The following is a 26,718-nucleotide window of genomic DNA, read 5'->3' as shown; positions in this document are numbered from 1 at the left end:
TATTTTTCAGAATTTTAGAACGATTTCTGAAAAAATCATGACTTCTGAAAACTAAGCTAACCTTAATGTTTCCAAACTTTGATTATAAAACCTTGTGCTATGTGCCAAAAACCAGGGTGCAATGACTTTTAGACATAAATGCAATGGCGATTTTTCAGTATACACGTCGTGCACGTATGAGATTAAAGATTTACATTAATGTGTCGGATGCTTTTATCCAAAGAAGTTTACATTTCGTTTAAGGTATCTACACTACTTTTTTTAATCAGTTTGTATTCCTTGGAATCGAACTATTGGTGCTGCTAGCGCCATGCTCGCGTGTTATGAGAAAATAATATTTGTATGTTCTGTTAGTCTAGGTCAGTCAGCATTGCATTTGTCTGTTGTGTTTGGCGCGTGCGCTCTCAAAGCCCAGCAGCTCTCAAACAGCCATGTTGAGTCTCCGAGACAGAAATGACTCAATATCCCAATGAAATAAGGATATTTATCCCCACGACGGGCTGGACATAAGTGCACCAGCAGCACTGCGATCATCGAACAGGTAAATGCGTTTGTGTAATGCTATAGTGAAGAAGACTAGTAGTGCTGGGATGGGAGCCGGCAGTTACTCATGGATTGTGCAGGGAAAACTCATCACACATTTATTACACTGTGCTTCAGATATGTGTTTGTATCACTGCTATGACATGATCATTGAGTTTTTGATGCGTAATATCTCTTAACCACTGAATCATATGCCATTTCTCTTATTTAGAAATAGCTTAATAATATTATGGCAAGCCGGTTTAACATCTAATCAGTTGCAGAATGTGAATTCAAGTAAATATATTTAAATGAAAAAAATAATATACATTTTCTCTAGTTAAAATGCTACGTAATGTTTGCTAAAACGTAATGCAATTAGTAAAAACGTAAATTGTAATGCAACAAGCGCCAAACATCATTTTGAGCAAAACATACGAATATTTGAACAAAGTAAATCAAATCACAATTGTTCCTGTTCAAACTTTGAAACACCACCACTCTTCAGCACCATAAAATTCAAAAACATTACAGAAACTCTTCTAAATCAACAACATAACTGAATCACTAATGTGTCTTTCCCTTTACTGAAAAACACATAAAATAACACTTCATTCCCTTGCAAAACATGATGGGAACTACAGATCCACTGCCCCCTTAGTTATCTAATGTCAACTACAACAAAAACTCATGTAGGTCCAACACAAATGTAAACTTCCGTTTTAAATTAATTAAGTGGATTGAACACGATAAAATTAAGTTGTGACAAGATGTTCCAAAATGATGTTACTTTAGCTCATTTTAATGTATTAAACTGAACCAGTCTGCTGTAGCTGATGACGTCAGCTGGGTCTCCTTTTCTTTATTTAAAAAAACTTTTCTTTGGCTTCCTTGCAAAGTGCTGGTATATCCTTCAGGAAATGCAAATCTAATTGCAAACTGATTGATTATGAAAAGGGGGATTTACTACATGGTATTCTGACAAAGGATTTTTGATGATGCAAACCACAGTCACACAAGATATTCAGCACTAAAGCACATACTAGTTCACCCAGAAATGAAAATTTCGTCCTTATTTACTCACCCTCATGTCATTCAAAGCTGTTTGACTTTCTTTCTTCTGCAGAACACAAAAAAACTGACATTTTGAGGAATGTTGGTAACTAAACACTTTTAATGATTATAATTTATGTCCTACAAAAAGAAAGTCATACAGGAGAACTGTTGCTTTGTTTTTTTTTGTTTTTTTAAGTTCTCAAACTAGTTTCAAATATCTCAAACTCTTCATGGTGATCATGATTCGTTATCATTTATACTGTATATTTAGTGAATTATCTTAAATAGTATCATCCTAACAAAGTCACAGATTTCCCACTTTATTTATGTTTCTCCCACAGCCATCCAGAGGTGCTTCCATCTTCTGCGGCCTTCAGCAAGACTGCTTGTGTTTTCCCATAGCATAGCAAACGCAGTGTCAAACTGTGTGTCATGTCAGGACCTGTGCCGAGTCGCGCCAGAGTCTACACTGAGGTGAACACACACCGGCCCAGAGAATACTGGGACTATGAATCTCATCTTATTGAGTGGGGGTATGTATTACTTAAATAACATAATTACTAAGTTATTATTAAATAATGGCCGGTGACTTAAGAAAATTTACCGGCCATGAATATTTTTAAACTGTTTTTGCAAAAAGAGGCAGTTATGACACCAACATTTTTAGGTACAGAAATTTGATAAAGCAATCAAATGTAAAAATGCATAGTCTTCACTGTATGAATTAAACATGGATTAATCCTTATTAGAATTGCAAAAGTTATTCAGTCAAGAGCGGTGAGTGATATTTCTTTGTCTTTTGTTGTTTGATTAATGACAGACAGCAGCAGGTTTATATTAGGCTGCTGTCACTTTAAGACCGAATGCATGGATTCTGTCACATATGCATTTTCTTTCTCAACTGTTTATGTTCACTTAAGACATAACTGACGATGTTTGAGAGGATACCAGCCAATACGGGCATTTTCAAGCGCAAGAAGACGTGAAAGAGTTCAGACTTCAGTGTCCACGTGCTGTCTGACACCGTGTCCTAACCAGACGCGATGCGATAAGATCCAGCGACAAATAATTTGTCTGTTCACACTAGACGCGACGCGACTGCGAGATGCGTACATATCAATCAAAACGCACAGCCAATCAGAACAGTGTGCGGGCGGAGTCTCGCGGCGAGTGCACGGCACCAGAGAGTAATCCTGACGGCACTCGCAAGAAGTAGTTGCATAATCAAATTCACAAATATTACACCATTTAACAGTATTTAAATACATAGGCTGCTGAGTTACTAAAACAATCTTTGTCAAATAATAAATGTATTTCTTTACAGTTTGAACATTCTTGTTTCCATTTGTTTAATTTCAAGATCTGAGGTGAATTATCCATTGTTGCTTTTACAGCTACAAAGCTGGAGCACTAAATGATATTCAAAGTCACATGACACGCTTTTAACATTAAATAAAGCACATAAACAGCGCCTGAGATTATCCTTGCCTTTGTGTTTGTTGTCCCAGCGCGACGTCGCAGAAAAATAGAAACCGTTTCGAAAATAGAATCGCCGCGTGTCGCCGTCGCGGCTGGTTAGGACAAAAACTCTGATTAACATGGAAAAAAAACATTTTATCACGTGTCACGGCGTCGCGTGTAGTTAGGACACGGTGTGAGACGCAGATTTCTGGGTGCGTGCTTCGGATGTTTGCGCACAGAAAACTTCCCACACGGTAAGGAACGAACAAATTCTCTTTCGCGTCATCTTGCGCTTGAATATTTCAGTTGGCAAGGCTTAAACTTTATTGACTGGCCTGAGCTTCGTTCACGTTTTTTCATGTTCTCACAACATTGCATTGCTAGAATTCAAAAAAATATTATAGGCCAACTGGTTATTGACACCATCTCATATACTCAACAATGCAGATTTTTACTCTCAATTGGTGCACACACTTGTATACATTTCATTTTTATATAATAACTGTTTTATACCTCAATTCCATTTAGACACACGCACAATATAATGTTCCTCCTTGTCCATATTGCATATAAACGCGTTATCCGCGGCTCGGCACACGTTTAGCTTTTCCTTTTCAGTTCAGTGATTAAATGATTGATTCTGTGGTTTCCTGCTCAGCTGAAACCATTTTGCTTTTAGAAGAGCTCTTTTGGCTTTAGTTTTGATCTCAGAATCTCTTTATTTTCATATATTAGTTATGTTCAAATAAATTTAATGACCTTGAATTTTTTTTTTTTTATATATTTCCCGTGCAGCAATCAAGATGATTTTCAGCTGGTCCGCAAGCTGGGCAGAGGAAAGTACAGTGAAGTGTTTGAAGCAATCAACATTACCAACAATGAGAAAGTAGTGGTGAAGATACTAAAAGTAAGAACAATTCCTCCAGATTCTGTGGTTAACAAAAATGGATGATGCAAGTATAAACATGAGGCTTTTGAAACCACGCTTTTCTCAGATATTAATGTGGCATATTGGTGTCCAGTTATCATTTGTTACAGTTTTTCTCAGTTGCTTTGGTGCATTTCTCACATCACTATTTACATTTGCACAATAGTTAGTTCAACCTCCACAACATTTAGTCATTTGTGCACATCATAGTAGCAGTTTCTCATTCCTTCCAACAAATTGCAAATGCTTTTGGACATGCATCAATTGCTTTCATACAACTCTCTGCTGTTGTCTAACATTATCATTTGCTTATGTCATGTTATTAACTATAAATTAACTATACTTGTGAATGCTGAATAATAGTCATTCCATATAAAACTAATAGTCCTCCTTTCATTGCTTGAGTCATTACATACAAAAATGTTGAACTAGTTGTCAAAATCTGTCAAGCAAATTTTACAAAAAAAAATTTATCTTTTTTTTCCCTGAAAATGTCTCCTAAATTGAACAATTTATCTTAGGTGAATCTCAACTTTCACTGATGCGAAGGGGTGTGTGAAGCATTACTGTAGTTGCAACCAATGATAAGCCACTTCTCTACAAAATGTTTTTTATCAAGGGATTTTAGCTAGTGTTCTTTTTTATGCTGTACTTTGCTGGGGGGGCAATATATCTGTTGAAGACAAAAATAGGATAAATAAGCTGATCAAGAGAGCTGGTTCAGTTATTGGTCTTAACCCAGATGTATTGGAGGTTACTGTGGAGAAGAGGATTAGTTCGAAATTAAAAATTGTCCTGCTTTTTGAAGGCCATCCACTACACAACTTGTTTGAAGGACTCAGAAGCTCTTTTAGCGATCGATTGGTCATGCCTCGGTGCTCTAGTGAGCGCATGAGAAGGTCTTTTGTTCCCGCAGCGGTCAGATACTTCAACCAACACTGTTAATTGTTATTGTAATTATTCTAGTCTTTTATAATGTTTGTTTGTGAAGCTGTGAAATTGAATCTTTCTTCAAATTGTGTCTCATAATCAGGGTCTATCGGTCTCCTAATGCAGAATTATTTATTTATTTATTTGTCTGTTAGTTGTGTACTATGTTTGATGGCTATACTGTTGGTGGCAAAGCAGTTTCCCTATCGGGATTAATAAAGTTGTTCAATTCAATTCAATTCAATTCAATCACTGTCAGAGCTGAATCCCATAAACCCCCACTTTACAAGCATATATGAATCAAGCAGGACATAGTGTGTACCATTTCTACAATACTGTGACACAGAAAAGGAAGGCCAGCCTCGTGGAAGAGGGGTGAGGGTGCGGGTGCAGGACGGGGAAGGGGAAGGGGAAGGGGAAGGGGAAGGGGAAGAAGAGGCCAAGTACATAGGCGGATCCCTGATGAAATCAGGGCTACAATTGTGGATCATGTTGTCAATCACGGCCTCACAACGGCTGAGGCTGGTCGAAGGGTGCAGCCAAATGTTGGGAGAACCACTGTAAATTCAATTATTCAAACATTTCGTCGGGAGAACAGGTGTGTAAATTACATATCCCCCGTCTTGCTCCATACAACACACAACATCTGCTGACTTTGTTAGACACTCTTTACAGGGACATAATCCCTGAGAATGAGAGGGGTCTAACTGGAGACCATCTGAGCAAGCATGCTGCTGTTTTGGATTGCATTGCAAGAGATGATATTCGCTGTGATGTAGATGAAATTATGTGGCCAGACAGAGAGGAACGTCTGGATGTGCATGAATGATTACAGTACTATGTATGTTGTATGTTCAGTTCCAACATGTATTGCAATATTGTTTACAGTTGTGCACAGCTCTACCCAAAGGGAGTTTATGTTTGTTGTAAATAAGGTTGTATTTTTTCTTTTGCACAATGCTGTGAACAAATTAGAATTGCAAAGAGCATATGCAGTAAAAATGTGAAACATTCAGTGTCTTGTAGTTACCTCACTAAATACAGGAATGTGTAACTTTACTGTATTTTTCAAATGGCTGTGCAAATAGTATATAGTGCCGTCTTGAGCATTTTCAGGTAGTGTCACCAATATCTGACTTGTTTGCATTGGAAAACATTTACAGAGTAAACTGTCATAATGAAAACATGACAAAGCCATTTGACTATCTTGTTCATAAGCAATGGTGTCAAGACTTTTCATCTTGATGACACTGACACTTTCATTGACATGAATACTTGCTTTTGAGGAATGAGCGATCCATTTTGAGCAAGAGACACGCTTTTGCAGGTTATCAACTAGGTTTTGCAGTTTGTACTAATTGTTTTGAGAACTGCATTAACTGTTGTGCAAATGTAAATAGTGATGTGAGAAATGCACAAAAGCGACTGAGAAAAACTGTAATATACATATTGTTACTCCTCACCTCAATATAAAAAGCACACAGACTAAGGTGTCAAAAGGATACACGTATAAAGCGACTTTTCTCTCTTTTTTTTAATGCTATGACGTGATGACGACACGTACTTGATGTCGATGTTTATTTGATTGTGATCGCTGATAATTCTCTTTTTTTTAGCCTGTGAAGAAGAAGAAGATAAAGCGTGAAATAACGATTCTTGAGAACCTTCGAGGAGGTCCAAATATCATCTCTCTCCTCGACATCGTCAAAGACCCTGTGGTCAGTGTTCAGAACGCTTGCTTGTGTGTGATATTCCTAATACAAAAACAACAATCAAATTATACTATACCGACTTTTGAGTATTTACTTCTTTGTTGTGATGTTACTTAAGCAAATAAACCCCGTTTACACATTGCAGTCCAGGACACCTGCCTTAGTTTTTGAACACGTGAACAACACAGACTTTAAGGTAAATCTCAATATTTTATTACTAATCTACGACAGCACAACCCCTATGTAACTAGTTCATTTTTTGCTTGTTTTTATCAGCAACTGTACCAGACGCTGACAGACTATGACATTCGCTTCTACATGTTTGAGATCCTAAAGGTGAGAGATACCACCACAAGTGCTATATTGTTTTTGTATTGTCTTTCCTGTGTGTAATTTTGATTCCTTAAACAGCTTTGGCGGTGTTAATATGATCAGGTCATGTTTGTGTGTCTCTAGGCGTTGGATTTCTGTCACAGTATGGGTATTATGCACAGAGATGTCAAACCACACAACATCATGATTGATCATGAGCACAGAAAGGTAACTGATGTTGACTTTTCAAATAAACCATGTCAACACAGCATTGGTTTATAATATGCATATTCAGATAAGATACGACAACACCATTGATTTTTGGAGTTACATTAGAAACAATTAAAGTACAAGATAACAAAAGTTGAATATACAGTGCTGGTCAGAAGTATTTGCCACCTTGGTAAATATGATCAAAGATGGCTGTAAAAAATTAATCTGCATTGTTAATCCTTTTGATATTTTATTAAAACAATTAGCACAAATTTAACCTTTCATTGAAGTAAAAGAATTGAAAGTGGGGGGAAAGTCACATTATGAAATAAATGTTTTTCTCTAAAACACGTTGGGAACAATTATTTGCCCCCTTTTATTAAATATGTTTCTAACCTCCTTTTTCCAAGAGAACAGCTCCTATAATGCCGGATGAGTTTGGAGAACACCTGACAAGAGATCAGAGACCATTCCTCCACACAGAATCTCTCCAGATCCTCCATTCCTCCATACAGAATCTCTCCAGATCCTCCATTCCTCCATACAGAATCTCTCCAGATCCTCCATTCCTCCATACAAAATCTCTCCAGATCCTCCACTCCTCCATACAGAATCTCTCCAGATCCTTCATTCCTCCATACAGAATCTCTCCAGATCCTTCATTCCTCCATACAGAATCTCTCCAGATCCTCCATTCCTCCATACAGAATCTCTCCAGATCCTTCATTCCTCCATACAGAATCTCTCCAGATCCTCCATTCCTCCATACAGAATCTCTCCAGATCCTCTATTCCTCCATACAGAATCTCTCCAGATCCTTCATTCCTCCATACAGAATCTCTCCAGATCCTCTATTCCTCCATACAGAATCTCTCCAGATCCTTCATTCCTCCATACAGAATCTCTCCAGATCCTCCATTCCTCCATACAGAATCTCTCCAGATCCTCCATTCCTCCATACAGAATCTCTCCAGATCCTCCACTCCTCCATACAGAATCTCTCCAGATCCTTCATTCCTCCATACAGAATCTCTCCAGATCCTCCACTCCTCCATACAGAATCTCTCCAGATCCTCCATTCCTCCATACAGAATCTCTCCAGATCCTCCATTCCTCCATACAGAATCTCTCCAGATCCTTCATTCCTCCATACAGAATCTCTCCAGATCCAATACAATACAAAACCGGAGCTTACCAGAAATTGTACCATGTAAACATTGTACCCCCATTAAATTGTAAAAGATTTTTCATTTCTATGTCCAATGAAATCCCTCACACGGATGGATGGATAGATAGATGACAGATAGATAGATATACGGACGGACGGATAGATAGATAGATAGATGGATGAATGGATGGATGGATGGATAGATAGATGACAGATAGATAGATATACGGACAGATAGATAGATAGATAGATAGATAGATAGATAGATAGATGACAGATAGATAGATATACGGACGGACGGATAGATAGATAGATAGATAGATGACAGATAGATAGATATACGGACGGACGGATAGATAGATAGATGGATGGATGGATGGATGGATGGATGGATGGATAGATAGATGACAGATAGATAGATATACGGACAGATAGATAGATAGATAGATAGATAGATGACAGATAGATAGATATACGGACAGATAGATAGATAGATAGATAGATAGATGACAGATAGATAGATATACGGACGGACGGATAGATAGATAGATGGATGGATGGATGGATGGATAGATAGATAGATGACAGATACATAGATATACGGACGGATGGATGGATGGATGGATGGATGGATGGATGGATAGATAGATAGATGACAGATAGATAGATATACGGACGGATAGATAGATAGATAGATAGATAGATAGATAGATAGATAGAAGATAGAAGATAGATTTCAAATGACCATTGAATGCTGTGGTGTTTCAGTTGCGTCTTATTGACTGGGGACTGGCTGAATTCTATCACCCAGGACAGGAGTACAACATCAGAGTCGCCTCGCGCTACTTCAAAGGCCCAGAACTACTGATAGATTACCAGGTCAGACTAATTACCATATGTGCCTATAACATTGTCCAACTGAGGAAAACGTGTTGAATTGTGTTGTTAGTTTCACCTTTATGTAATAATTTTCGACACAATACTATCTGGCACAGTTTGGAATGGTTTTTACTAAGGGCATCTATTGATCAGAAAGCTCTGGTGTTAATTAGTCACCGCCATGCAAAGACTTTCAACACTTTAAAACAGTTTATCTTCTGAGGATGGTTACCCAACCACTCTCCTGTTTGCTGAGCTCGGCCAAAAAAAAGTGAAATAAAGCTCTATAAAAATTGCAGTCAAACAAAGGCAGCTTTTAGAAACCTAAAAACACTTCTCTTCTGTTATTTCAGATGTATGACTACAGTCTTGATATGTGGAGTCTTGGCTGTATGCTGGCCAGTATGATCTTTAGAAAGGAGCCATTTTTCCATGGACATGATAACTATGACCAGGTGAATATCATCAGGGACTCGATAGATGGGTAGTTCAAGTGACAGCTGAATTAAACTCAATCACAGCACTGGTGGCGTGATGTTGACCCACAAAAAATGTTGACCCAGAAATACATCTATCTCGCCAAAATCGGGACAGGCTATTAACCACGGTTAAAGGAACATGCCGACTTTTGGGGACTTTAGCTTATCCACCGTATCCCCCAGAGTTAGATAAGTACATACATACCCTTCTCATCTCCGTGCGAACCGTAACTCTGTCTGACGCACCCACCGCTAGCCTAGCTTAGCACAAAGACTGGAGGTAAATGGCTCCAGCTAGCATACTGCTCCCAATAAGTGACAAAATAACGCCAACATTTTCCTATTTACATGTTGTGATTTGTATAGTCACAGCGTGTACAAATAACAAGGTCACATGAGACACAGCCATCTTCTAACCGTATACATACTGGGAACTATATATGTATGCTAGTTGGAGCCATTTACCTCCAGTCTTTGTGCTAAGCTAGGCTAGCGGTGGGTGCGTCAGACAGAGTTACGGCGTACACGGAGATGAAAAGTGTATGTATGGACTTTTCTAACTCTGGGGGATACGATGAATAAGTTAAAGTCCCAAAAAGTCGGCGTGTTCCTTTAAAGGGCACCTATTATGACATTTAAAATGTTCCTAATGTTGTTGTGGGAGTCCCCAACAACAGTTTTACATGCATGCAATGACAAAAAACACTTTTGTTTTCGTATAATATGCATTTATTTTTACCTGATTTGCTCACCGACTCCCAAATGAATCGTTCAACGACTCGTTTTTCAAACCCCTCCTCTGCGCGACGCTAATCTGCGTTGATTGGTCAGATGGCCCAGCAGTGTTTACAGAGATAATACTTATTTTTAACACGGAGTGCAATGATGCTTTTATCAATTAAATTGTATTATAATAATGATTATAGTCCACTGCTTTATAGTTTGTAGTAAAAAACGAAAAATAAGATAAAGAATTTAATGTTATGTTAGCGAGCATAGCCCAGAGTTCATATTGTAAAAGCACAATCAGTCTTTGTTTGCATTAGCCCGATGCATAAACATAACGTTTTTACAAAAAAAAAAATGCAGTTACGTTACTACGAGGTATTACTCTATTCTTTAGACAACTCCGAAAACAACGACAAACACTTCACATATCTCAATACAATTGTCATTGAAGACCTAGAAGCTAAACGGTGCTTACACAACAAACAAAATAATTATTAAGCATGCTACATAAAATATAAAAGCAAAAATTATTAATAACACTTACAGGTTGTGATACGGAGGAGGAAGCTGATGCAAATACACTTGGAACTGAACCTTCCTTCAATATCAGCCAGCTCGTTAATCCAAGTTTGATTGCATTTAAAAAGCAATCGTCTTCAAAATGACGCGAACAAAGCACAAGGCTCGGACTACACTTCTGTGGTATAGTGAATTGTAGCCACTTAGTCTTCAAATGCTCCTCCTTGGGCAGATGAAAAAAGTTTAATTTTGAGCCGCACTTCAGAACACAGTGTCTCGTCGCCATGATATTTCCCTGCTGGCCTTGGAGCGCAATAAGTGGGCGTATCGTATTCAAATAACTTGACAAGTTGACGTCATCTAGTCAAAGAAAAAGCTTCGGTCTTCTAACGATTCATAAAAATGACTCAGAGTCGACTCTCACTTTTGAAAGACAATAACTTTATATACGGTGCACTTTCATATTTCAAACTTTGCAGGATGTTTTTGTTCACTTAGATCTATGTTACACACTACATGAAAGGTAAATTTCAAAATTCCATAATAGGTGCCCTTTAAATTATTAGCAATGTGAACCATGAAGCAAGATAACCCAGGATTACTTGTTTAGAATGATCCATGGGTTAGCATGTTCAAGTATGATGCCCAGTTTTTCTCCGTAAACATTTGCAAAGTCGGCAAGTGTATGATACCTAGTGTTTGAAAATCTGTTCCGATTTCCATAGGTTGTGTTGTGAATTCCAGTTTTGAGTAATATCATACTCAGAAGAATAATCTCATACTGATACAGTGTCTTTGTTGTTATGCACATATTGTAACTGTTATTAATTCATATAATCCGAGGAGCAATAACAATATGTAAATGTAAGAACCTCTAAATAGAGCATCACAGTCCTGCCCACAGCCCGAGAGAGCTCTGGTGCCGGAAGTAAATTTCCCATTAATTTCTTCCATTGACTTTTGGAAAAATCCATATCTAAAGTTTTAGAGCATGTCTGAGGATAACCAGCTACGGCTGAACTCATAAGCATACAACATATCATTTTGAGTGAAAATATGAAGAGAAAATCCAAAAAAAGGCAAAGGTACAAGACTGTGTACATATTTTTATTTCCGAGCGAAGGAACTACTCATCCCATAAACCACCGCGCCTCACTGAAGTCGACTGAAGCCAACCGCGAAAGAGCCTTTTGAGTGAATTTTATATAGTAAATGTGTAGTTAATAGCAGTTATTTCAGTAGTAATCGTGTAAATAAAAATAATAGTGTTTTATATAGGTATTGTGTATTGCATTTTATATTTATCATCGTGTATTTTATATTGTGTGCGTGTGTGAAAGCGGTTACCGATAACGTTAGCAACATGGTGCAGTGCTTTGTAACGTTACCTGACTGCAAATCACCGCTCAGTCTCAGTCGTCAACACGTGTGTGTTCAGTCAGTGTGTAGTTTGTGTGTTTATTTCAAAGCCCTTTATGACACAGGACACTCTGCTGACAGGACAGGTTGAGGTCCATGCTCATTTTCATGAAGTTATAGTTCATCCTTAATTGTAATAACATTTAATGTATTTTCCACAACAAGTGAAAATTAAAAAGTGATGGTCGGCAAACCAGAAAGTGCACAACGCCACCGGTCTGATGCATGACCGGTGCATGGTCTGCTCTTGGACCATCATATTCAGTTTATTAACTTGCCATGAATTATTACACAAATGTTCAGTAAATGCATGATGAGGTATGCCTAGGCTAAATATTGTTTTGACAGCGGCATCATAAAATGCTTGATATGACTCATACCATATGAAGGCTACAGTAGCCTAGCTAAAGTGAACGATAAGTAAGGGATAATGTAATTAATATTTTGTGTCAAATTATTGATTTATTTGATAGGTAGCCATGTAATAAGCGGGATAATGTATAGCGAGGCGGTTGTTATAGCGAATACAACTCCCTTCAGGCTTATTCAAGACCCCTCCGCAATAATTTGACACAAAATATTAATTTAAAAAGGAATTTATTGATTTAAAAACGATTTATATGGCTTCCGCTAAAGAAAACAGTCCGTTACGTCTCTACGGTTAGAATCCTGCTTCCATGGCAACGCTCTGTTTTTTCATGGAGCTTCGCGGGGTTTACACGACTTCCACCAATCAGATGCATCACTGTGGGATTGTGGGATTGTTCAGGATTGTGGATAATGAAGTACTTATCCAAGACATCGCGAATAAAAGGCATTTATCTCAAATCAAGGTTAGTGCCCCATGAACTTTTGCCGTTTATATGAGCATATACAATCGCTTAGTACAGCCGTAGCTGGTTTTAAGTCTACCATGTATGGTTACGTTTTTATGGCTTATACCCCAACTGTCAATGGAGAAATTGTATTGAATTCTTACTTCCGGCACCGGCTGTGGGCGGGACTGTGATGCTCTATACTCTGTAACATGAGCACTGTAATATAAACGGATACAGTGGTTGGTCATTACTTTTGGAAATCTTCTTGTAATCATTGTAATCGACTGAATTAATTACAGTGTTCCTGTATGTTCCCATTTCTTCAAAGCTGGTGAGAATTGCCAAAGTTCTTGGAACAGAAGATCTTTATGATTGCATTGATAAATACAACATTGAGCTGGAGCCTCGATTTAATGACATCCTGGGAAGGTGAGCCGTCGCTACGCCCCTTTCATTCACAACCTGCCAGCGTTAGCATGGCCTTCTTTCAATTATTTGAATCTGATTTACATCTGCTTCACGTTAGACATTCCCGTAAGCGATGGGAGCGGTTCGTTCACAGTGAAAACCAACACTTGGTCAGTCCTGAAGCTCTTGACTTTCTGGACAAGCTGTTGCGTTACGACCATCAGACCAGACTGACTGCGAGAGAGGCCATGGATCATGCATACTTCTGTGAGAGCGTCTCAATTATTACAGTACTGCATGAATTGAGCTATTTAATTACTATCAAGAGAACATATAAATAGATTATTTTGATTAATTCTAACATCTTGCTTTAGTCCCTGTTGTGAAAGACCAGTCTCGCATGGCAGGATCCACGAATGTGCCGACAGCGAACACCGCAGTGAGCACTGCCACGATGATAACAGGTCAATTAACTCCACACAGTTATTTTTATTTTACGAAAATCAAAAAAAAATAAAGCAGGATTTATGATGCTGATGACCGTTAAAATGTGTCTTCACAGTCTGTGAAAAGGTCCATGCTAACTGGACCTTAGCACTATAACTAGTGCATTAAGTACAAAATGAGTTGGTCAAATTTAGCAGACTTTAAGTATATGAATTTAGCATACTAAAAGTACAATTGCAGGATATTTATATTAAGTACATAAATATAAATGTATTTGTAGTATACTTAGCATAAAATAAATGTATTTTAGTATATTTATTTTTCACTAGGGATGTCTAAAATGTGAAGAAAGCTCTCAGTACAGCTGGTGTCACTGGAGAGTTTGAGATTCCTCTTTTCTTCTCTGTTTGATCAGGAATCGCGGCTCTTCCGGCCTCCACAGCTCTCGGGCCCCTGACCGGCTCTCCCATCCTCATGGCCCCCAGCGGCCTCAACACTTCAGTGCCTGCAGCCACAGGAGCCGCTCAGTGACGTCCGCACACACACACACACACACACACACACACACACACACACACACACACACACACACACACACACACACACACACACACACACACACACACACACCCTGACTGATCCTGGGACTGTTATATAGAGCTCTTCATCACCCCCCCCCACTCACAGCAGCATGAGTTCACCTGAAACTGAATGCACTTCATCATGAGACGTTCACTTTAAAGGGATAGTTCATCCAAAAATGAAAATTAGCCAATGATTTACTCACCCTCAAGTCATCCTAGGTGTGTATGACATTCTTGTTAAGTTCTTTCAGATTAATACAAGAGTTATATAAAAAATGTCCTGGCTCTTCCAAGCTTTATAATGGCAGTGAATGGCCGTTTCTGTTTTGGAGTGCTTCTGTCCATCATAAATGTGCATCTATCCATCATAAAAGTGCATCTATCCATCATAAAAGTGCATCTATCCATCATAAAAGTGCATCTATCCATCATAAAAGTACTTCTATCCATCATAAATGTGCATCTATCCATCATAAAAGTGCATCTATCCATCATAAAAGTGCATCTATCCATCATAAAAGTGCATCTATCCATCATAAAAGTGCATCTATCCATCATAAAAGTGCATCTATCCATCATAAATGTGCATCTATCCATCATAAAAGTGCATCTATCCATCATAAATGTGCATCTATCAATCATAAAAGTGCATCTATCCATCATAAATGTGCATCTATCCATCATAAAAGTGCTTCTATCCATCATAAATGTGCATCTATCCATCATAAAAGTGCATCTATCCATCATAAAAGTGCATCTATCCATCATAAAAGTGCATCTATCCATCATAAAAGTGCATCTGTCCATCATAAAAGTGCATCTATCCATCATAAAAGTGCATCTATCCATCATAAAAGTGCATCTATCCATAATAAAAGTGCTTCTATCCATCATAAAAGTGCTTCTATCCATCATAAAAGTGCATCTATCCATCATAAATATGCATCTATCCATCATAAAAGTGCATCTATCCATCATAAATGTGCATCTATCCATCATAAATGTGCATCTATCCATCATAAAAGTGCATCTATCCATCATAAAAGTGCATCTATCCATCATAAAAGTGCATCTATCCATCATAAAAGTGCTTCTATCCATCATAAAAGTGCTTCTATCCATCATAAAAGTGCATCTATCCATCATAAAAGTGCATCTATCCATCATAAAAGTGCATCTATCCATCATAAAAGTGCATCTATCCATCATAAAAGTGCATCTGTCCAGAACAGAATTGAACTTACACCTAGGATGACTTGAGGGTGAGTAAATCATGGGCTAATTTTCATTTTTGGGTGAACTATCCCTTTAATGCATTTAGCTCAGGCAGAGGTGCGCAGGCTGTTTGAGAGCTTATCCTCAAAAAGAGAAACATGTGATATTACATACATTGTCGTGACTCGTGCCATTAAAAAGCTTAGCTTTTACTTAAAAAAGGGAGCATCCAGTGAAGCGCGCTGTAGCGCAGTATTTCTGTCAGCAGATCCTCAGATCCTCTCGCGTGTGAATGATACTGGCGTTATACAGCTGTGCTCGTAGTTTGGTGCTGTTTACTGTAGCTCACATCAGGTCACATCAGTCGCGTTTACTCAACACAACGTAGTGTCTTCAGCTCCTCTCACTGTGGAAAATGGCAATGCCATGGCATATTTTATTTTTGTATAAATACAGCAATGCATAACTTCCCTATGCCACAATCCAGTAATAAAGAATCCCTGCTCATCCAGTCTTTGTGCTCGCTTCATTTGACGGTGCTTCTCTCCGTACTATGGAAGTCACTGGCGCCCCACGACATTCTTCAAAATATCTTCTTTTGTGTTCAGCAGAGCAAGAATCTCATACGGGAACGACTTTAGTGCGAGTAAATGACGAAAGAATGTTACTTTTTGGTTAACTAACCCTTTAAGTGGTTTCATACTAAAATGTTGTGTTGACATACAGATGTTATATTTAATTAGAGAGGAAACTTTGATTTTTTTTTAAACTTTTTTACACTAAAAATTTCTGCTTGAACATTATCTGTTAAGTTTATGGACATTTCTAATTCCTAAAACAATGCAAAGCCTAATTCAAAATACAGGTAAAACACTTAAAATCAATATTTAAAATGTAAAAATCAATAGGGGCAATTCCATCATGTGAACACTCTTTGAAGCGTGTCACATTTGATTTTTATTTGAACTGCATATATAAAGTGAATATGAATTTCAAAAAGTAGATTTATTGTCAAAACAAAAATACATCAAATATTAAAGTAGGCTAGATGTCCCTCTGTAAATGTGCACAGTTCCTCATATCATTATACATAATCAGTGTTTAAATCTTAAATATTTCATTTTATTGTGTTCTTTAAACTTTCAGCCCTATCCTCTACACAACATAAAAATTGCACAAACTATGAATGCATTAAAATAAGAGCCATGTGGGGTAATTTATCTTTATTTAAAATTAATTATAAAAGTACAGTGATTTCATAAAGATTTAACACTAATTGCTAACATATAAACCAGAGTACAAATGCTACAAATGATAAAGCTATTCATTATTATTAAAACGTGGAGCAATACATGTAAATGTAACATTAATATCATCCAGTGAACAGAATGATCCATATTGACGTCATCAGAGGAATTTTATAACTTTCCATCTCAAGTCATGTTGTTGTACTCGTCAACTGAACTCTCTGATAACCTGGAGAGAAATGCCTTCTTTGGAAAATATTGCAGACTTCCTCTTTGTGAAAAAATCTAAAAGAAATAACATATTTGGAGTATTGCATTGATAGGATTTTAAATAATGCTGAATCGCATCACGCACAAGTCCAGAGTCCATCACTATTCCAGTTTTTCAAGACTATAATACTTTTTCGTAGGGCTGTAAACGATTAATCGAATCCAAAATAAAAGTTTGTGTTTACATAATATATGTGTGTGTATTGTGTATAATTATTTTGTATATAAATACACACACATGCATGTATATATTTAAGAAAAATGTGTTATTTATATATAAAATAGTTATATTTTACTTAAATAAAATCATATTTTATCTATCCATAATAAAAATCATATAAAAATATATATGCAGTATATAAATGCAAATATTTCTCAAATATATACATGCATGTGTGTGTATTTATATATACAAAATAATTATACACAATACACACACATATATTATGTAAACACAAACTTTTATTTTGGATTCGATTAATCGTTTCCAGCCCTACTTTTTCGTATACCGTTTACTTTCTTTGTAACAGTTATATCTAATAACATATAAGACTGAACTAATAAACAGAGAGGATAAGCACGGTGTGCTCAGGCACTGGCGTTCTCAGCGCCGTCAAAATAAAAGTCCGGCAAGCCGTCAAAATAAAAGTCTCACTTCCGACACCTTGGCCAAACAGAAAAACGTATAGAGAATGCGAATGTGACGTCACGCGTTTCACTCCGCGTTGCATTTCGGGAAGGCGCCGCCATCTTTGCAGGATACGCTATCTGTTGCCATGGTTTCTTAAACAGTGAGACCGAGAGAAATAGCGGCAGAGAGAGAGAGCAGCTTGATATTTGTTTGCATTTGGCGATACGGCGCAGTTTCTTGGGAGTAAATGGAGAAGGAGGAAGCGAAAGTAAAGTGGTTTTATAAAGAGAGAATAAAAAACAACGCCAGGCAGCGCTATTTAGAGAAACTGCTTGACATCAACAGCATGGACCCGTACGACCTGCCAGCTACAGAATGGACGAAAGACCCAGAAGCACTAGCACCTTTCACACACCCGGATATAGTCAATTACCTGGGTTATGGTATCAGTGCCTACAAGATGCAAGAGTTCAGAAGCGTTCAGTCATTAGAAGCCTATGAAGAAGTCGGCTGGCTGCGAGACTTACAAACCCACAAACCTGTAAAAGTCGTAAACTCAGTCATACTCGAGGTTTCTGGCATCATTCATATGTGGAAATAAATCTGCTATGAATCTGATACGTGCATTTGCACCTACTGTGCATTCTGTCAATGCGAGTCGTACGTCATTGAAAAAAGTGACTTTTTGAAACATTTTGTGGTCCAGATATTATATCTATAACAAATTAAACAACTCTAGTTGACTAGCAGAGTATTACAGTTTTGTCCAACTGCTTACACACAAAATCTTTTAATGTCACACGATTTTTTAACCTCTCACTCAAGGTGCAAAACTACACACCAAATCTCCAAAACCGTAAACTATTTCTCAGCCTTTGACTCTTTTTTCAAAACACTACACACAATTCTCGACCTAAAACACAAACATCTAACAGGAAGTGACTTGCTTTCCTTTTCTAAACACAACCGATCAAAATGCTACACTTATTCACCAGGTCACACACACACTCCTCAAATGTGCAAACACTACAGTAATTGCTGATCACTAACCAATCACTGCTTTACTGTAGTATAGGCCTATAAATAGGTCAAAGGTCAGATTACCTGTTTTGAACAATGGATGCCAATAATGGACAGAGACCCCACACACACACACAATTGTGTTCTTTACTGTATTCTAAAGAATACACTTTTGGTTTACATGTGTGTATGGTTTTGTTGTATGCTACTGTATACAGTAATGTTTGGCCTGATAAATATCTTCTGTTTCTACATTGCATGTGTGTTTACAGTGTACTTGTACCGCTCTCAGCAGATTACTGTCACTGTAGAACATTGTATTGAAATGTAGATATAAGTCTATGAAAGACCAAAGAGTTTTAGATTTAGAACAACAGTGTTTACATATCCAAAAATGTATATCATGAAAGAAGTGTTTGCCATTTGATGCGAATGCTTCATTCTTCATTCTGTGTTTATGGCATTTTGAATGCAGTGTTACATTTTGAAGGAGATGTGAGGCATTTTGCTATGTTCTTCCACAAAGTACACGTAAAATGTAGGCTACTTTAAGTAAGAGCAACATAAGCATGTTTTCTTTAAATACACTAAAACTTCACTAAAAGTATAATTAAGCATATATTTATTACCAATGTACTACTAGTATACTGTTTAGAAATATATTAAAAGTATGCTTGTGTTTAGCATATTTATTAAAAGTGTAATTAAGTATTTATTTATTACCAATGCACTTCTAGTATATTTTTTATGAATATATTAAAATGCAATTCAATGTATTTTAAATTCACTTTAAATAAGTATGTTAGAAATACAAATGTATTATAAACATACTATTTGAATTTCAAATATATTTTTAATACATTTAATACTACGTATTTTTCACCTGGGATTTCTCTCGGTCTCACTGTTGAAGAAACCATGGCAACGGATAGCGTATCCTGCAAAGATGGCGGTGCCTTCCCGAAAGCAATATTTTTTTTCCCAGGATGGTAGGGGAAGGTACCGCCCTACCCATCACACACATATTTCAATCAATAACAACCACATGTAAAGATGACTAGAATAGACTAGCCGACAGCCTGCCATGAACGTGAGATGACGCTTCACGGCCAAATCAAATAACCAATCAGAGGAGAGCCCTTCTAGCCAATCAGAGGCGAAAAATATAAATATAGAAAAATATATGTATATCGAATATATAATATATAATCAAATATAGGTATCGAAAAAAAATATCGCTTCCCGAAATGCAACGCAGCGTCACGTAGGTTCGCATTCTCTATTGGCCGATGCCGATATTTACAAAATGCCAAATATTCGACCACTCATTTATAGACACATATTTCAAACATGTTTTCTTACCGTGTCTGAGAGAGCTCTCTGTCAATTTTGTGAAGAGATTTTCCTTTGGTCTCTGGCAGTACAAGGTAGATGAATACAACAGCTGCCACTCCAATCACTCCATACACAAAGAATATTCCAGACAGACCTATCACATCTGAGGAAAACATGAAAATCATGGGGAAATTATCTAAATAATTTACATATGCATTTTATTTTTCGTATGTTTGGTCTTTGTTGTTGTGCATACCTATTATACTCAAGAAAGAAAAGGTAACTATGAGGTTGGCCCCCACATTGAAGCAGTTGATGAATGAATAGGCTCTTCCTCTGACTTCCTTTGGAAATATTTCACTGAGCACAAGCCACGTCACTGTGAACCACATATGAAGTTTCATGCAATTAAAGCATTATTGAAAATTTTAATTCCGCTTTGCATCACAGAAATAAATTATATTTTAAAGTATATTGAAATAGAAAACCATTATTTTAAATTGTAATAATATTTCACAATATTACAGTTTTTTTCTGTATTTTTGATCAAATAAATGCAGGCTTGATGAGCAAAAGAGACTTCTTTCAAACACATTAAAAATAATAATAATTTCCAAACTTTTGACCAGTACTGTACATTTCTAGTTTTTTTTTTCACTATTCCTCTTTAAAATAAAAAAGTATCAGCTGTATGCAAATACCTCTACAAAATAGTGAATTACTCAGTAAATTTACATCTGTGACATTTAATATTTTGGCTTTCATCAATATTTATGTTTGTCTTTCTTCAGAAAATTAAAATATTAACAAAATAAAAAATTTGGGCCGGGAAATTTTCCAAAATTTGTTTGATTTGACATGCAATGACCCAACTACAGTAAACGTAAACTCAAAGGCAACTTACTTGGTCCAAAGCTCACTGAGAAAGCACTCACAACTGCCATCATGCAGATGAAAATGATCCACTTATACATATCCTCTGAGTGCCATAAAATATTTGAATGTCCATAAGCATCGTGCGTTTCATTTCCAGTAGATGGAGTGCTTTGATCCCCAGAGGTTTTGCCCACGTTTTCATGATTTTCCGCTAGTGAGGTCAGATTTTCATGCGGCTCTAATGAAGTGCATTGTTTTGTAGTGTCAATGACTGACTGTCCACACAAGAAACCAGTGAGTATCAATCCTACAGCCAGCACTGCGCATCCACCAATCAGAAGTGATCTTCGGCCAACCTTGTCTGAACAAACCATTGCCAGTAGAGTAGCAATGACTTTTACCAAACCCAGACCCACCGACGCAAGAACTGCAGATGCGTTGCTCTGGAACCCAACTGAGAAGAGGATGGTGGAGGCGTAGAAGAGGACGTTCGGCTGGCCTGTGAATTGTTGACCGAGGACCAGCCCGAGGCCGATGGCAGTCCTTCTGCGCATGTTGTCTTTGGTTTTGAAAAGGTCAAAGACACTATACTTCACATCTTCAGCTTGCTGGCGATTTGGTGTTTCCCAATCATCTTCTGCTATGAGGCCTACAGCGGTTTGCTGAGGTAGAAACCTAATGGACACCAACTGCATAAGAGATGGTACAATAGCAAATCCAAACATGTACCTCCATCCTGCATGGACACCGGATAAGATGTAGTTGATTGCATAAGCCAACAAGATCCCAACAGTTATTCCAACTTCATACAGGCTCACCATCAACCCTCTACGATTGGGAGCGACCATCTCAGAGACAAAGATGCAGCAGCTCATGGACGAAATGCTCATTGCAAACCCAGTGACGGCCCGTCCAACCAGCAGTGCTGAAAACGACATGCTTGCCGTTAGGATAATGGTGCCTCCCAGAATGAGGAGATTACTCAGTAAAATGGACGTTCTTCTGCCATGACGGTCAATCAGCCATCCACCAATCACAGACGCTAACAGTGATCCGATCAGAAGAGCGCTAACCACCGCTTCCAGCTGGACACATCCCAGAGAGAAGTGAGCTTGGAGCTGCGGAAGAGCGCCGGATATTATTCCCAGCTCATATCCGAACACTAGGCCGCCAAGAGTGGATGCAATGATGGTGAGCGCCAGGACAGAACAACCTAGAGAAGAGAAAATGCGACAGAAATACGACGGAAATTAACTTTGTTTGCAGCTGGGATGAACCGGTCATAGAGGGAAACCCAGGGGCCTCATTTATAACCGTTGCGTACGCACAAAACCGGCCCTGAAAGAGGCGTACGCCACTTCCGACGCATGAGTTGTGATTTATAAAAACATAAATCGGAAAATGTGCGCAAACTCTGACCCATGCGTACGAACGTTTTGGAGATGGAGCAGTTTGGCGACACCGATGGTGAGCTGGAGTTAAATGTCTTTTTGGTCACTTTTAGACAGAAAATCTAAAGAAAATTAGAAAGATAATACAAATATAATTTCACTCACCAAGCCTATCACTTGAAGCAAATATCCACATCTTAAATGTCCGCGCCAGCGAGCGCGTTGGGCCGTTTAGTGAAACTGACGCATATCTGACGGCAGATGAAGTAAAACTGTAAATCTTCATCATGAGTCCTAATCATAAATACAGTGCATGTTCACAATAACAGTTTAAATATAATAATGATTTAAACTGTTTTACTTCTGATATAAACAATTAGATCAATCTCATTAATGGAGTTAAACACTTAAACTACATGAAATTTACTGAAATTTTCAGTGAAAAGTAAAAAAAATATATATATATTCAATAAATAGCCTATAAATATTTGTCGTGGATGCAATGCTTTTGAACACTTTTCCTTTGGCATGCTGTGTTTTAATGTTTTAGCTACAGAGATAATTGCTTATCATGATAATAGCAGATTGTGCAAATATAATGCACAACAAGGTCGATCTGTTTCCATTAAAAATATAAATCAATTAGAAATACTATTTGGCCAGTGGAGAAGATTGAGAAAACCTTTCTCTGAAATATATTTTACACTATTTTATTTATTTATTCAAAATCAAGGCAATAGGCTACTAAATTATTTTTATTAATGTAATGTGACGGCACATCCGTATTTCATATTTTCCTAATCTCTTGTACCGTTAAACATGTTATCACGTGGATGAATAATCATATGTAAATGATATGCGAGGATATGCATAGTAAAACGAGGTGTTGTAAGCTCCATATATGGTGATTTCGGGGAGGAGATGCGTTTGCGCACAATCTTTATAAAGTGAATTCTGCGCAGGTTCTGGCGTACGCACGCGTTTATAAGTCTGAATATTTTTTTGCGCACGCCATTTTTGGCTTTCGGGCGCACACACACTTCTAGTAAGGATCCTACGCACAGTTTTATAAATGAGACCCCTGGACTTTTCTTGGTGTTCTGAGAATCTGATCTGCTCAAAATAAGTTGTGTTTAAAATAAAGAATTATCATAATTTAAATGGTAAAAGACTGTAAGAATACTACAGTAAAAATTGGTTAGTGCAAGTTCTTTTATATACACGGTGAAAGACCGCCATAGATCATCTAATGCAAGATTTCATGTGATTTTACAGTAAAATACTGTTACATTTACAGTTTTTGGAAGTGAAAAAGAACAAGTCATCTTTTAATTTACAATGAAACCCGTAAATTGACATTCCCAGAATTCCCCACATGACACTTCAGATTCTTTTACTTTTTTCTTATCAGTTATTAGTATGGAAGCTCGTTTCCACCTCAGAATAACAAATAAAAAGGTAATTGCAACTTTTTATCTTACAATTCTGACTTTTTTCCCAGCATTTCATGTCATTTTACAGTAAAATACTGTTACATTTACAGTTTTTGGAAGTAAAAAAGAACAAGTCATTAACTAGGCAAGATATAAACTCGCAATTGCGAGATAAAAAGTCGCAATTACCTTTTAAATTGTTTTATTCCACGATGGAAACAACCTTTCATACATTTGGCTTTTATGGTACATCTTGTGCTGTTAAATTAATCTTTATTGCATTACTTTAGATTCGTGTGTTATGATAATAGTGTTTTGTATTTGTGTGTATGACTATACATAAGTATTTACTTCAGCATATGGAAAAGCTACTTGCGATGAGCTTTGATTCTGCATGTGGTTTTCTTATTACTGTGTTTTTATGGTGGCTATACACAGATTTGAGTACTTCAGTACTAAGTTGGTATATTAACATTATAAAGTTAATAAAATGTGTTTTTTCACTGTAAATTTAAGTTCAAGGTGTAAAACTTAAAATGTTGATACCGTATTTTTTGCAGTAAAATTCTGGCAACCACAAGCTGCCATTTTTTTTTTACTGTAAATTCACAATAAACTCACAATAAATGTGTTAAAAAGGCAGCTATACCAGTCCAGATACCAGTCTAACTCAAATATAGTGTGAGTAGATCATCCCGTCAACTTAAAACCACATTTATTTACAAATGGTTTAAAAGGGGGAAAAAGTCAGAAAGTCTCATTTCATCTTAAATTAAAATAAATAGAAAACATAAGATCTTCAACAATGATTTATAAAAAAAAAAAAAAGTATAATAATTATAAAAAGAATATGTTTTGTGTAGTTAATGCATGTCACTCTTAATAACTATTTCCAGCAGGTTTCAAACACTCCAAAAGAATATAACTCATAATAGAAATCTGTCATATTTGTTGCTATAGAGATACCCATAATCAATTATATGCTACATTTTTATTTTACTTTTAAAATGACGTAATAAAACTAAGAACAAACATTGAATGGGTCTGACACTTACCCATTTCTATCCGAATTTAAAGATGCTGGTTCATCAAAAACGCAACGAGTCTGTCTCGTTCGGGAACAGAACCTATTTCCAAAACAAAAACATGAGAACTGTGAGTTTCGAAGGAGAATCTCGGATCTGATCTAATTATTCAGAACGCTGTCACCATGACAACTCTCGTGATGGCGCTATTGATTTAATTAGATGCGATCTCTTAATTAGCTATAAATAACCGCAGCTGATGTTTATAACAGGAGTCTTGTTCTCAAACAACTTCGAAACTCAAAGCCTGTGGAGTCCACCATGGCTCTGTAAAGTTTTATGAAGCAAGCCGCTGCGTGTCAAATGGAGTTAGAATTACATATGCGAGATGTTTTTTCATAACACACGCATAACAATAAAGCTTCGACGCTTCCAACAGTTATTATTAGACAACACAAAAGCAGCTCCCGCTATTCCTCCTCTCACCTCTTCCCGGTAACATCCCTCAGGCGAGATGTTTATCCCGTGATTTACGCGGTTCACGTTGTCTCTGTTTAACGTGGGACCGCCACTGTTGCTTCTGCATCGGGTGTTCATCTGCTTTCTGCGTTGGAAAGTTCACGAAAGCGTCTTTCTTTCCCTGAAGTCTGTGCGTCCGAGGAAGTCGAGGCGACGTGGCAGGAGGAACTCTTCCTCACACACTCAAAGAGCCTCGCGACAGAAGACGCTCACACACCAACACACACCAACACACTCATGTTGGCCAACACCTCATTATATATCATGCAATGTAATAATAATGTATATAATATACTGTGATATAATATAGTATAATATAATAAATAATATAGCCTATAATGTAAAATGTAATGTAATATAAATACTGTAATATAATATAGTATAATATAATACATAATAGCCTATAATGTAAAATGTAATGTAATATAATAACTTATATAATATACTGTAATATAATATAGTATAATATAATACATAATAGCCTATAATGTAAAATGTAATATAATATAATAACTTATATAATATACTGTAATATAATATAGCATAATATAATACAGAATATAGCCTATAATGTAAAATGTAATATAATAATTTATATAATATACTGTAATATAATATAGCATAATATAATACAGAATATAGCCTATAATGTAAAATGTAATATAATAATTTATATAATATACTGTAATATAATATAGAGTATAATATAATAAATAATATAGCATATAATGTAAAATGTAATGTAATATAATAATTTATATAATATACTGTAATATAATATAGAGTATAATATAATAAATAATATAGCATATAATGTAATATAATAATTTATATAATATACTGTAATATAATATATTATAATATAATACATAATATAGCCTATAATGTAAAATATAATATAATATATAATGTAATACAATAATTGATATAATATACTGTAATATAATATAGTATAATATAATAAATCATATAGCCTATAATGTAAAATGTAATATAATAATTGATATAATTTACTGTAATATAATATAGAGTATAATATAATACATAATACATAATATAGCCTATAATGTCAAATGTAATATAATAATCTATATAATATACTGTAATATAATATAGTATAATATAATACATAATAGCCTATAATGTAAAATGTAATGTAATATAATAATTTA

The 26,718-nt window shown here is 36.5% G+C and overlaps 3 protein-coding genes across 5 annotated transcripts in view; 1 reads left to right on the top strand and 2 right to left on the bottom strand.

Moving 5' to 3' along the window:
- The window catches only part of LOC306990971 (uncharacterized protein), a 59,391-nt gene that overhangs the window by 19,092 nt on the left and 13,581 nt on the right, over positions 1-26,718 (bottom strand). The window lies entirely within an intron of this gene.
- csnk2a4 (casein kinase 2, alpha 4 polypeptide) lies at positions 187-14,750 on the top strand. 3 transcript variants are annotated; one of them, XM_079597161.1, is made up of 14 exons: positions 187-541; positions 1,920-2,111; positions 3,835-3,946; positions 6,514-6,615; positions 6,755-6,805; positions 6,886-6,945; positions 7,066-7,149; positions 9,071-9,181; positions 9,535-9,636; positions 13,474-13,574; positions 13,672-13,820; positions 13,928-14,017; positions 14,416-14,536; positions 14,611-14,750. In XM_079597161.1, the coding sequence occupies exons 2-13, from the start codon at positions 2,011-2,013 to the stop codon at positions 14,529-14,531; spliced, it is 1,179 nt and encodes a 392-aa protein (XP_079453287.1). In that variant the 5' UTR covers positions 187-541; positions 1,920-2,010; the 3' UTR covers positions 14,532-14,536; positions 14,611-14,750. The 3 variants fall into 3 exon arrangements, with proteins under 3 accessions (XP_079453287.1, XP_079453286.1, XP_079453288.1); XM_079597160.1 differs by lacking the exon at positions 14,611-14,750 and having other exon boundaries at positions 14,416-14,550; XM_079597162.1 differs by lacking the exons at positions 9,535-9,636; positions 14,611-14,750 and having other exon boundaries at positions 14,416-14,550.
- slc2a10 (solute carrier family 2 member 10) lies at positions 17,009-25,746 on the bottom strand. The gene is made up of 6 exons (XM_079598340.1): positions 25,514-25,746; positions 25,058-25,129; positions 21,207-22,391; positions 20,559-20,681; positions 20,330-20,465; positions 17,009-17,331 (listed from the first exon to the last, which is right to left on the bottom strand). Exons 2-6 carry the CDS (start codon positions 25,059-25,061, stop codon positions 17,238-17,240), a joined length of 1,542 nt encoding a protein of 513 aa, XP_079454466.1. The 5' UTR covers positions 25,062-25,129; positions 25,514-25,746; the 3' UTR covers positions 17,009-17,237.

The sequence above is a fragment of the Phoxinus phoxinus genome (assembly GCF_949152265.1).
Source record: "Phoxinus phoxinus genome assembly, chromosome: 22".
NCBI classification, from domain to species: domain Eukaryota; kingdom Metazoa; phylum Chordata; class Actinopteri; order Cypriniformes; family Leuciscidae; genus Phoxinus; species Phoxinus phoxinus.
The sequence above is the reverse complement of the archived record's forward strand: the minus strand, read 5'-3'. Positions and strand labels throughout refer to the sequence as shown.